Source organism: Tachypleus tridentatus, chromosome 1, assembly GCF_004210375.1.
Source record: "Tachypleus tridentatus isolate NWPU-2018 chromosome 1, ASM421037v1, whole genome shotgun sequence".
Lineage (NCBI taxonomy): Eukaryota > Metazoa > Arthropoda > Merostomata > Xiphosura > Limulidae > Tachypleus > Tachypleus tridentatus.
This window is the reverse complement of record NC_134825.1, coordinates 16,928,061-16,942,785: the sequence shown is the minus strand read 5'-3', so window position 1 is coordinate 16,942,785 and position 14,725 is coordinate 16,928,061. Positions and strand designations below refer to the sequence as shown.

At 34.6% G+C, this 14,725-nt stretch overlaps 1 protein-coding gene across 2 annotated transcripts in view; it reads left to right on the top strand.

Moving 5' to 3' along the window:
* LOC143243870 (PDZ domain-containing RING finger protein 4-like) overlaps positions 1-14,725 on the top strand; it is a 283,466-nt gene that overhangs the window by 22,112 nt on the left and 246,629 nt on the right. Inside the window, exon 1 of one of the 2 annotated variants that reach the window (XM_076487638.1) lies at positions 13-731. The exons of the other annotated variant lie outside the window; for it this stretch is intronic. Coding sequence (XP_076343753.1) covers positions 711-731 — 21 coding nt within the window. The 5' untranslated portion in view covers positions 13-710. Of the gene's footprint in view, positions 1-12; positions 732-14,725 lie in introns of those variants that run through there. 2 annotated transcript variants of the gene reach the window in all.

Sequence of the window (14,725 nt, the reverse complement as noted above, 5' to 3'; positions counted from 1 at the left end):
GCAAGCGATTCATAATGTGTATACATTTCACACTGTATCACAGTTTTTGAACAGAAAGCCTTCGTCAAATGTTCTAGTGACTCGGACTCTTGGAACACTGCTGGAGTGGAGTCAAGAAGAGGTTACGGGAAGAACTATCCATTAAAAACATCTTCATCGTGTCAAGGGTTAAGTCTAGACAACAAGTCTAAAACTCCTGTTGTTTCGAGATGAATAACGATTTTAATCTTACATAATGTTAAAAAAGGTCGTTATTTTAGTTATGTGTTCACAGTTATTTAACTTAACATTAAATAAAGGTATATAAATAATGCTGTTGATTTTAAAAGAACGGATATCATGTAAAGTAGTTTATACTGAGACAACAAATTTCTCGCTGCTGAGATAACAGTCTGAGAGATTAGTTCCTCATAAAGAGTTGTAGATACAACGTTTAGACAACGGATTTCTTGCTGCCGAGATAACAGTCTGAGAGATTAGTTCCTCATATAGAGTTGTAGATACAACGTTTAGACAACGGATTTCTTGCTGCCGAGATAGCAGTCTGAGAGATAAGTTAGTTCCTCATATAGAGTTGTAGATACAACGTTTAGACAACGGATTAGTTATTTTATATTCCTTTATCTACCAGTGATGAAAATTGATTAGACATCAACTCGACTAAAATAACAGATATTGTCCTTGTACACATCAGCAACGGTTTTTACAACATGGATTTCCTGGTTTTAAAGGTAAGATATTGTGATTATTACATTAAAACAAGTATGCATCGAAATGTTTAATTATAGCGAAACATTTTTGACAAAACTATTTTTTCAGTAACTATACAGTTTAACAAACTATCCAAGTCAGACTGGAGACCAGTTCGTTTGTTACGCCTACTGGAATGACAATGCGTTGTGTTTTTTGTTTTTTTTTACGTAAATGATCCATAGTAACAACGTTACTAGTACTAACCACCATACCTGTACATCATTACTAGAATTAACCATTACACCAATACATCATTACTATAATTAAGTAACCACCACACCAGTACATCATTACTATAATAAAATACCAGCACATCATTACTAGTACGAACCACCATACCTGTACATCATTACTAGTACTAACCACCATACCTGTACATCATTACTATAATAAAATACCAGCACATCATTACTAGTACTAACCACCATACCTGCACATCGTCACTAGACTTAATCACAATACCTGTACATCGTTACTAGTAACAACCACCATACCTATACATTATTACTGAACCTAATCACAATACCTGTACATCGTTACTAGTACTAACCACCATACCTGTACATCTATACTATAATAAAGTACCACCACACTAGCGCATCATTACTAGTACTAACCACCATACCTGCAGATCGTTACTGGACCTAATCACAATACCTGTACATCGTTACTAGTACTAACCACCAAACCTGTACATCATTACTAGATTTAACCATCATACCAATACATTATTACTATAATTAAGTAACCACCACACCAGCACATCATTACCAGTACTAACCACCACACCAGCACATCGTTACTAGTACTAACCACCACACCAGCACATCATTACTAGTACTAACCACAATACCTGCACATCATTACTGGACCTAATCACAATACCTGTACATCATTACTGAACCTAATCACAATACCTGTACATCGTTACTAGTACTAACCACCACACCTGTATATCATTACTAGAATTAACCATTACATCAATACATCATTACTATAATTAAGTAACCACCACACCAGTACCTCATTACTATAATACAATACCACCACACCAGCACATCATTACCAGTACTAACCACCATACCAGCACATCGTTACTAGTACTAACCACCATACCAGCACATCATTACTAATACTAACCACCATACCTGCACATCATTACTTCACCTAATCACAATATCTGTACATTGTTACTAGAACTAACCACCATACCTGTACATCATTACTAGAATTAACCATTACACCAATACATCATTACTATAATTAAGTAACCACCACACCAGTACCTCATTACCATAATAAAGTACCACCACACCAGCGCATCATTACTAGTACTAACCACCATACCTGTACATCATTACTAGATTTAACCATCATACCAATACGTTATTACTATAATTAAGTAACCACCACACCAGCACATCATTACCAGTACTAACCACCATACCTGCACATCATTGTTATAATAAAATGCCACCACACCAGCACATCATTACTAGTACTAACCACCATACCTTCACATCATTACTATAATAAAATACCACCACACCAGCACATCGTTACTGGTGCTAACCACCATACCTGTACATCGTTACTAGTACTAACCACCATACCTGTACATCATTACTAGAATTAACCATTACACCAATACATCATTACTATAATTAAGTAACCACCACACCAGTACCTCATTACCATAATAAAGTACCACCACACCATCACATCATTACTAGTACTAACCGCCATACCTGTACATCATTACTAGATTTAACCATCATACCAATACATTATTACTATAATTAACTAACCACCACACCAGCACATCATTACCTAGTACTAACAACCACACCAGCACATCGTTACTAGTACTAACCACCACACCAGCACATCGTTACTAGTACTAACCACCATACCAGCACACCATTACCAGTACTAACCACCACACCAGCACATCGTTAGTAGTACTAACCACCACACCAGCACATCATTACTAGTACTAACCACCATACTTGCACGTCATTACTGGACCTAATCACAAAGCTGTACATCGTTTCTAGTACTAACCACCATACCTGTACATCATTACTATAATAAAGTACCACCACACCAGCACATCATTACTAGTACTAACCACCATACCTGTACATCATTACTGGACCTAATCATAATACCTGTACATCATTACTAGTACTAACCACCATACCTGTACATCGTTACTAGTTCTAACCACCACACCTGTACATCATTACTGGACCTAATCATAATACCTGTACATCGTTACTAGTACTAATCACCATACCTGTACATCATTACTATAATAAAGTACCACCACACCAGCACATCATTACTAGTACTAACCACCATACCTGTACATCATTACTGGACCTAATCATAATACCTGTACATCGTTACTAGTACTAATCACCATACCTGTACATCATTACTATAATAAAGTACCACCACACCAGCACATCATTACTAGTACTAACCACCATACCTGCACATCATTACTGGACCTAATCACAATACCTGTACATCGTTATTAGTACTAGCCACAATACCTGCACATCATTACTGGACCTAATCACAATACCTGTACATCGTTACTAGTACTAACCACCACACCTGTATATCATTACTAGAATTAACCATTACATCAATACATCATTACTATAATTAAGTAACCACCACACCAGTACCTCATTACTATAATACAATACCACCACACCAGCACATCATTACCAGTACTAACCACCATACCAGCACATCGTTACTAGTACTAACCACCATACCAGCACATCATTACTAATACTAACCACCATACCTGCACATCATTACTTCACCTAATCACAATATCTGTACATTGTTACTAGAACTAACCACCATACCTGTACATCATTACTAGAATTAACCATTACACCAATACATCATTACTATAATTAAGTAACCACCACACCAGTACCTCATTACCATAATAAAGTACCACCACACCAGCGCATCATTACTAGTACTAACCACCATACCTGTACATCATTACTAGATTTAACCATCATACCAATACGTTATTACTATAATTAAGTAACCACCACACCAGCACATCATTACCAGTACTAACCACCATACCTGCACATCATTATTATAATAAAATACCACCACACCAGCACATCATTACTAATACTAACCACCATACCTTCACATCATTACTATAATAAAATACCACCACACCAGCACATCGTTACTAGTACTAACCACCATACCTGTACATCGTTACTAGTACTAACCACCATACCTGTACATCATTACTAGAATTAACCATTACACCAATACATCATTACTATAATTAAGTAACCACCACACCAGTACCTCATTACCATAATAAAGTACCACCACACCATCACATCATTACTAGTACTAACCGCCATACCTGTACATCATTACTAGATTTAACCATCATACCAATACATTATTACTATAATTAAGTAACCACCACACCAGCACATCATTACCAGTACTAACAACCACACCAGCACATCGTTACTAGTACTAACCACCACACCAGCACATCATTACTAGTACTAACCACCATACCAGCACACCATTACCAGTACTAACCACCACACCAGCACATCGTTAGTAGTACTAACCACCACACCAGCACATCATTACTAGTACTAACCACCATACTTGCACGTCATTACTGGACCTAATCACAAAGCTGTACATCGTTTCTAGTACTAACCACCATACCTGTACATCATTACTATAATAAAGTACCACCACACCAGCACATCATTACTAGTACTAACCACCATACCTGTACATCATTACTGGACCTAATCATAATACCTGTACATCATTACTAGTACTAACCACCATACCTGTACATCGTTACTAGTTCTAACCACCACACCTGTACATCATTACTGGACCTAATCATAATACCTGTACATCGTTACTAGTACTAATCACCATACCTGTACATCATTACTATAATAAAGTACCACCACACCAGCACATCATTACTAGTACTAACCACCATACCTGTACATCATTACTGGACCTAATCATAATACCTGTACATCGTTACTAGTACTAATCACCATACCTGTACATCATTACTATAATAAAGTACCACCACACCAGCACATCATTACTAGTACTAACCACCATACCTGCACATCATTACTGGACCTAATCACAATACCTGTACATCGTTATTAGTACTAGCCACAATACCTGCACATCATTACTGGACCTAATCACAATACCTGTACATCGTTACTAGTACTAACCACCATACCTGTACATCATTACTATAATAAAGTACCACCACACCAGCACATCATTACTAGTACTAACCACCATACCTGTACATCATTACTGGACCTAATCACAATACCTGTACATCGTTTCTAGTACTAACCACCATACCTGTACATCATTACTATAATAAAGTACCACCACACCAGCACATCATTACTAGTACTAACCACCATACCTGCACATCATTACTGGACCTAATCACAATACCTGTACATCGTTATTAGTACTAGCCACAATACCTGCACATCATTACTGGACCTAATCACAATACCTGTACATCGTTACTAGTACTAACCACCATACCTGTACATCATTACTATAATAAAGTACCACCACACCAGCACATCATTACTAGTACTAACCACCATACCTGTACATCATTACTGGACCTAATCACAATACCTGTACATCGTTTCTAGTACTAACCACCATACCTGTACATCATTACTATAATAAAGTACCACCACACCAGCACATCATTGCTAGTACTAACCACCATACCTGCACATCATTACTATAATAAAGTACCACCACACCAGCATATCATTGCTAGTACTAACCACCATACCTGCACATCATTACTGGACCTAATCACAATACCTGTACATCGTTACTAGTACTAAGTAACCACTAAACCAACATATCGTTACTGGAACATTTTAAAGTAACGTTCTTTATATGTCTATCCTTTACATTAAGTAAACCGGTAAATCTCATCTATGCAACATTAATGATGATAAACCGAGACCTTTACTGTAAGGAACACAAATCACACCTTTAGTGTCTTGAGCATAAACCAACTCTTTACTTATTTAACACAAAACATAAATTAACCGTGTTTAACCCAAAACGAACATTTATATTACTGAATAAAAATTCACATGTTTTCTGTGTTAAACACAAAACTTATATTCACTGTAATGAACCCAGAATGAACGTTTTTTGTTTTTAAAAATAAACCAAACATTTACTGTTACTGATGAAAAACAATCTTATGTCTAATATACTAAAAGTCCTGCCTCAGTAGTGGCGCTTGGTATTCCCCTAGGTAGGGAAATCATAATAATAAATACTCAGACAGTCGACCCAGCAGTATATAAAGTGTACGTTTATTCTGAGTGCTCTCAGTGGGCTGTACATTGTGTAATGAAGGGATAATATTACAGGTGAACCAGAAATTCTTTTCTAGCAGGGAGAACCCGTAATTTTCAATTTTATCAACAAACATTAGTAAAGAAATGAAATAAAAGAAACAGATGCATTTGAATTAAGCAGGCCTGAGATGGTTTTATTGTCTTAAATGTTTACATGTTGTACCATAATTCCTGAACGCTGAATCTGAAAATATCGGTTTCTTCCATCATGTAAATATTGTTTAGAAAACATTTTATGTACATTTACATAAGTGAATCATTTTCATTAAAATCAGGTCACATTTTGTTATTTTTAAAATGTTAAACATCACTGGCTATATATTTCTCTAGACCGATCGCAACGTGAGGGTCTTATCGGTCATTATAGAACCTAAACATAATAATGAAAAAAATATTAATTGTAGTAAACGAAACGATAATTTGATCTGAGTAAAAATTTTCTTTTTTCTTCTCAATTTCTAAAAAATTATTAGGTGATAGAAAAAAAAATGAATATTACTTTCGAAATCTGTGCAGCTGAATTATGGAAACCCTGTTATTAAAACCAGAACAAATTTTATAAAAGTTTAGATTCGTAGACCTGTGTTGGGATTGTTACTTCAACAGCTAACCTTTCTATACAGCTATTAAAAGTATCACGTACACTTTGTTTTTATGTAGCAATCTCTGTTGTGATTACCTGTTGTTGCTAAACATAATTAGGGCTCTTATCCCAAGTCTGATACCCCATGTGCTCCACGTATTTCGTAGATTTTCGACTTTGCTACAAAACCTGGACTATCGATTGTTCCGACTTATCAGCAGTCCTGAAAGCCACAGATAATCCAACCAATACGTAACTTTTTATTATGATAGCTGATTCCTCTTGTGTTCCTCGACAAATAATTGTTTCTTGTTTTTAAGCTGACAAATTAACTTCGAACCCCAGAGTACAGGGTTATGAACTTCAGTACCCTTATATACCACTCCTTTCTTTTCTCCATGATTTGGTACTTATCACTGAATTATTGGCGAGTGATGTTTTATTCACTGATGGGCTGATTCTTATATGAAACGCTTTACTTCAAGAGAAATTTACAGAAAATTATGATATATTATGAGATTACTCAATCAAATAATACGTAACGTAAAAACGTCAACAGTAAAATTCCTATCCACCACAACACTACGTGATTACACAAAGCAGGTGAAAGCTGTCGAAAGCTTAAAGGTGTATTTATTATATCTATTACAAACTAGATCGACACACTGGTTAACAGATTATTCAAAAACAGATTTCTACATTGTTTTTAGAATTAAACACAAAATATTTATGGTATATTATTAAATAGAATATGAATTTCATCGGCTAGTATCAGATACGTATTAAACACTACAGTGTGGCTCAAATGATGATAAGATTAGTATCAGTAAAGTATTAAACATTATGATAGGGTTAGTTTCATTTGGTTTGGTTTGAATTTCGCGCAAAGCTACAGGAGAGCCATCTGCGTTAGCCGTCCCTAACTGAGCAGTGTAAGACGAGAGGGAAAGCAGCTAGTCATTACCACCAATCGCCAACTGTTGAGCTACTCTTTTAACAATAAAAAGTGGGATTAGCTGTAACATTATAACGCCCCCAAGGCTGAAAGGGTGAGCATGTTTGGTTTGACACGGATTCAAACTCACGACTCTTGGATTACAAGGCGAGAGCTTTATCCACCTGGCTATGCCGGACTGATATGGTTAATATAGCAATGTATTAAACACTGGGGTGTGATACAAACTATGATATGGCTAGTATCAGTAAAGTATCAAACACTGTGGTGTAATATAAACTATGATATGGTTAGTATCAGTAAAGAATGTTTCCCTTGGGTGAGATACAAACTATGATATGGTTAGTATCAGTAAAGTATCAAACACTGTGGTGTAATATAAACTATGATATGGTTAGTATCAGTAAAGAATGTTTCCCTTGGATGAGATACAAACTATGATATGGTTAGTATCAGTAAAGTATCAAACACTGTGGTGTAATATAAACTATGATATGGTTTGTATCACTAAAGAATTTTTCCCTTGGGTGAGATTTTACGATATTGTAGGGTTAGTATCTGTAAAGTATTAAACTATTAGTGTGATACAATCTGTGATATGGTTAGTATCAATATAGCATTAAGCTATTAGTGTAATACACTCTGTGATATGGTTAGTATCAGTAAAGTATTAAACATTGTGGTGTGATACAAGCTATTATATGGTTAGTACGAGTAAAGTTTTTAACACTGTTGTGTGATAAAAGCTATGACATGGTTAGTATCAGTAAAGTATTAAACAGTGTGGTGTGGTAAAAAGTATAATATGGTTCGTAAAAGTAAAGTATTTAACACTGTGGTGTGTTACAATATATAATATTGTTAGTATCAGTAGAGTATTAAATACTATGATGTGATAAAAACTTTGATATGGTTAGTATCAATAACGTATTAAACATTTAGGTGTGATACAAATTATGAATTGGTTAGTATCTGTAAAACATTAAACACTGTGGTTTGATGAAAACTATGATATGATAAATATCAGCAATGCATTTAAGAATGTGGTGTGATAAAAACTCTGATATGGTTAGTATTAGTAAAGTATTAAACATTATAGTGTGATACAATCTAGAATATAGTTAGTATCAGTGAAGTATTTTACACTGTGGTGTGATACAATCTATAATATAGTTAGTATCAGTGAAGTATTTTACACTGTGGTGTGATACAAACTATGATATGGTTAGTATCTGTAAAACATTAAACACTGTGGTTTGATGAAACCTATGATATGATTAGTATGAGTAAAGCTTTTAAGACTGTTGTGTGATAAAAGCTATGACATGGTTAGTATCAATAGAGTATTAAACAGTGTGGTGTGATAAAAAATATATTATGGTTCGCAAAAGTAAAGTATTTAACACTGTGGTGTGTTACAATATATCATAAGGTTAGTATCAGGATAGCATTTAACAATGTTGTGTGATAAAACTCTGATATAGTTAATATCAGTAAAATATTAAACACTGTGATGTGATACAAACTATGATATGATTAGTGTCAGTAGAGTATTAAACACTGTGGTGTGATAAGAACTCTGATATGGTTAGTATCACTACAGTATTAAACAGTGTGGTGTGATCCAAGCTATGATATGGATAGTATGAATACAGTAGTAAACATTGCAGGGGGGATACAATCTCTGATATGGTTAGTATTAGTAAAGTATTAAGCATTGTAGTGTGATACAAGCTATGATATGGCTTGTATCAGGAAATCATTTAACAATGTTGTGTGACACAATCTGTGATATAGATGGTATCAGAGACGGATTTAGCACTGTTGTATGATTCAAACTATGATATGGTTAGTATCAGTAAAGCATTAAACACCGTGGTTTGATAAAAACAATGATATGATTAGTATCAGTTAAACTTTTAACACTGTGGTGTAATAAAAGCTATTATATGATTAGGATCGATAGAGTATAAAACACTGTGGCGTGATACAAGCTATAGTATTGTTAGTATCAGTAAAGTATTAAGCACTGTAGTGTTATAAAAACTGTGATATTGTAAGTATCAGTAAAGTATTGAACTTCTTTGTCATTTGATTAAAACTATGATATAGTTAGTATCAGTATGGTATTAAACATTATGGTGTAATATAATTTGTAATATGGTCAGTTTGATGTGGTTTGTTTTGAATTTCGTGTCAAGCTACATGGGAGCTATCTGCGCTAGCCTTCACTTATTTAGTATTAAAAGATTAGAGGTAAGGCGACTAGTCATCACCACCCACCACCAACTTTTGGTCTACTCTTTAACTAAAAAATAGTGGCATTTACTGTAACATTATAACGCCCCTATGGCTAAAAGGGTGAGAAAGTTTGGTTTGACACAGATTCAAGCCCACGACCTTCGGATTATGAGGCGAGAGCTTTATCCACCTGGCTATGCCGGACTGATATGGTTAATATAGCAATGTATTTAACACTGTGGTGTGATACAAACTATGATATGGTTAGGATCAGTAAAACATCAAACACTGTGGTGTGATTCAAACTATGATATGGTTATTATTAGTAAAGTATTAAACGCTGTGGTGTGATTCAAACTATTATATGGTTATTATCAGTAAAGTATTAAACACTGTAGTGTGATACAAACTATGATATGGTTAGTATCCGTAAAGTATTAAATTCTGTGGTTTGATTCAAACTATGATATGGTTATTATCCGTAAAGTATCAAACACTGTGGTGTGATACAAGCTATGGTATGTTTAGTATCCGTAAAGTATCAAACATTGTGGTGAGATACAAGCTATGATATGGTTATTATCAGTAAAGTATCAAACACTGTGGTGTGATACAAGCTATGGTATGTTTAGTATCCGTAAAGTATTAATTACTCTAGTATCGTAAATCTGTCAATCTAAACAGTAATGTTTAATTGTGTTTTGGTAAAACTCAGCAATATTAAATTATAACACATTGTGTTAAGTTATGATATAATCCATTCCTTTAATGGCTGAATTTATTTTTTCATGTGAACCTTTTGACACTTGATGAAAGTGTAAGGTTTTACTGTAATTGTTTTCCTTTTTTGAATTAATTCGAACGATTTTCGGAGATAGTGATTAAATCTTGCACTAAATGAATTTAAGTGGTCGAAAATAGTATAGAAAATTTTCCTTCCAATGGTCCTTGTATAAAGTTTGATTCGAGGTCTGGAATATAAGTCCTTCCTTGAGACTGCTATCTCTGAACAATACTCCGAATAAGACCTACATTTAAATGTTTAGCCTTGTTCTGCTAACCTACTATACATGATGCACTTTTACGCTTCGTTTCGGTGAGACAGCACAAAATGGAGACCGTGTGTAATTAGTTATTTTCTCTGGGAACGAGAGGGCGTTTGGTATTTCTATTATAAAGACAGGTCAAACACTGTAACCTGTAGTTAACGTAGCCTTGGCATAGTTCTCTAGTAGAGGTGACACTTCTCCAAGAAAACGTAAACCGTTTAGAGAAATACAAACAATGCAATATAATAGCTTTAAAGCAAGGCTAGTTTTATCTGTGTATACGTTCAAGGTTAGATTTATCGAAAATGTTACCACCTCCCTTATTGTTTGTTATACTGTGTATTTCTCTACGTATCAATCGATTGATACCTACACCTGATCAGTCCATCACAACAATGATCAATCGGTCGATACACGACACAGGATGACCGATTAATAAACGGTGCTGCGAAGGTGGATTATACAAAACACTAATTACCTGAATTATATAATAGACACTGATTAAATAGATGAAAAATGACACTGATTAGCTGAATTATATGGACACTGATTAGCTAGATGAAGCGTGATACTGATTACCTAATTTATATAGACACTGATTAGCTAGATGAAGCGTGATACTGATTACCTAATTTATATAGACACTGATTAGCTAAATAATACAGGAAACTGAATAGCTAAATGATACATGACACTCATTAGCTGAACGATAAATGACACTGATAATACAAATAGTACACGACAAGATTAGTTGGAACTGAAAGTACAGTGGACTATTATACAGGGTAAAACAAAATAGCAGATTAGTTGGAATTATAAATATGGTTCTCTATACAATTAATCCCCAGCCGGTTAAGACTTCCTTAGTTCACGACAACACTCAATTATCCCTTCTTCTAATATTCATGTCTTCTCATGTACTTTTACATGAAACTGCTATGGTTCACAACAACACCCAAGTGACTCTTCTTTTAATATCCATGTCTGTGTGAGTCAACAGCCTAGCCTCATCCGAAACATGGGTGGTGTTCAGAATACTGTGCCAAGACCACAGTCAGTGCGATAGTAAAGTACGGTGTGTCACACCTTTTCTAGGTAGATCAGAGTAGAGGTTTCTGTTAGGCCAAACCTTCAGACGAATCGCTTGATTTAACAGTGGTTACTCCCGCCGATAATTCTGTCAATTGTAATCTATATCCGCGAGCTGGAAAACCTATTAACTCGCTTGATCAGTTGAATCATATTAACTTTTGAAGGCTTCATTATGAACAATCTGACCTCAAATCATCCAAGCAGCTGATATAACTGTGATAAGAATGATGATATTATCAACAAACTTAGTACTGGGAAGCTAGAAACCGTAATTTGTTTGACTTCCTTCTGGATAGTCGCCAAAACATACAACCCAAACAATATATATCTATCCATTACTTCTTAGGTTAAAGAATATACATAGTCTACATATAGTTAGTAACATTTACATAGATACCTTCTATAAAAGTCTTGTATGTTGTCACTATTCCTGTTAGCGTAATAACTTGTTTCTGGTATCGCAAACTAGTAGTAGACAGTCGAACCTGTGCGTTTGTTACTCAGAATATGTGCAGTTCAACAAGTCTACCCTAATCAGACTCCATATTCCTTATTCTTAGGAGTCGTAATAGCTCCAGTTACCTGAATTTTAATCTTAAACATGGCGACGCCCGCAGGCCTTCTATATAACATAAACATTTTCTGCTTTTTGACAGTCCATTCTTTTAATAAAGGAGATCTAAGTATAAAGTCTAAATAAAAACAGTTTACAGTACAAATGGAGAGCGAAGGTGTACGTGATGCACAGAGTTTGAAAGTTACACTTATAGAAGAAAGATCTCGACTATCTCAATTATACTCTAAGCTTTCGATTTTGAGGAACGTTTAATGTACGTTCAGCACCTCGGACGAATAGTGGTAAGTTTGCTCTAAAATTCGGTGTTAGATTCCAAAGGTCAACATGACTCGTAGCCCAGTGTGGCTTTTGCTTTAAAAGAAACAAACTCTGTGACCAAGGTTTAGCGATGTCTAGATGTGAAGAGACGTTCTGTGTGGTTGAAGGTAATGGAATCTCCATCAATAAAAATACTCCATGTTATTAGAATGTAACATTGAGCATATGTAATTTTTTCTATTACTTGAATCAAGAGCACAGGTAACGAATTATACACAGAACCAAATGTAACGAGATTAAATCTGTCGAGATTAAATGTATTTTAAATTCTTGAGGAATCTTGAGAATAAAAACAATATTTATGGAAAAGAAGGCTTGTCAGGTATTCTTCCCCACGTGCTGATACAGCACCTTTATTCTTGTATTTATGGAAATTATCAAATGTGTTCTAAACGTGATGGGTAACTTGCGTGAGATGGCGCAGAACTGTTAATATCTTCTGAATATTTATTCTGAATGTTTACCCACTGCTAGCCCTTTTTTGAATATCTTTGTATACTATGTCTCTTATGAAATATATATATTATATATGCATGTGAGGCGGAGGTGGGAGTCGTCCGCTTCAGTGTTTCAGCGTATAACTCACACCACGTGACAGTATTATCAATTGATATCGCTGTTTCTTGCTGTTATTGTGGGATTCTGTGTGGGAATTTATATTTTGAGGATAGCAGATTGGTGGAGAGTGACTCAAATATACCTAACTTTCAAGTGTTTATTTTTCACGCGGAACGTAAAGAAGAGCTGTGTTATTGTAATTCAGATGTTTACGGCACATCATAAGCATTTTCACTTTACCGTAAGCCCATTTTATTTACGAAAAATGACGATTTTAGAGAAAGTTAGCTACAAACCAATAATTTAGACCTTTTTTTTCGAGTGTTTATGAATTACAAAGTAAAATTGTCGTCTGTTTTATTAATATAAATATAAAATAAACTACAGTTTTACTTTATTTAATAAAAATAATTAGATACGTTGAAATATTGTTTTATAAAGCAAAATATCGTTCCTTTAGTAGTATATAGTTATTCTTATTAAAGTAAAAATCCACGTGCTCGCGTAAAAGATGCTCTTTTGCAACCGCTAAAGCCTTTAAATTCGATATGTTATATAAATTGTTAATATATGGCAGCACATAATTTCATCTTAATCTCAGTTCATACATGAATCCCATGCCATATACAATGTCTTGCATAGGTTACAAATAATGTCAAATTTTGATTGAATACAAATAATATAAATAATTTTAATGAAGTTATTTTTATTAAAACTTTAATATTAAACTTTAATTATCAAAATTGACTCTGTCGTATGCGAAGTGGGTTGAAAGTCAGCAAAACCTTAAAATAAAATGTATAAATTGAAAGTTGCTCTTTTCATAAGTATTCAACCCCTTAATCTTTAGTCGGTGGAAGCACTTTTGGGAGCAATAAGTGCTGTAAGTCTTTTTTGGATAAACATTTACCAACTTTGTGGGTGGTGACATTTTTGCCCATTGTTCTTGGTAAAATTGTTTTCAACTCTTAACAAGTTCGTTGAGGATTGTTGATTGACTGCAATCTTCAAATTTCACCACAGATTTTCCAGAGGATTCAAGTCAGGACTTTGACTAGGCCACTCCAAAACATTCACTTTCTCTTATCTTTTAGACCACACCAGTGTGTCTATGGCCTTGTG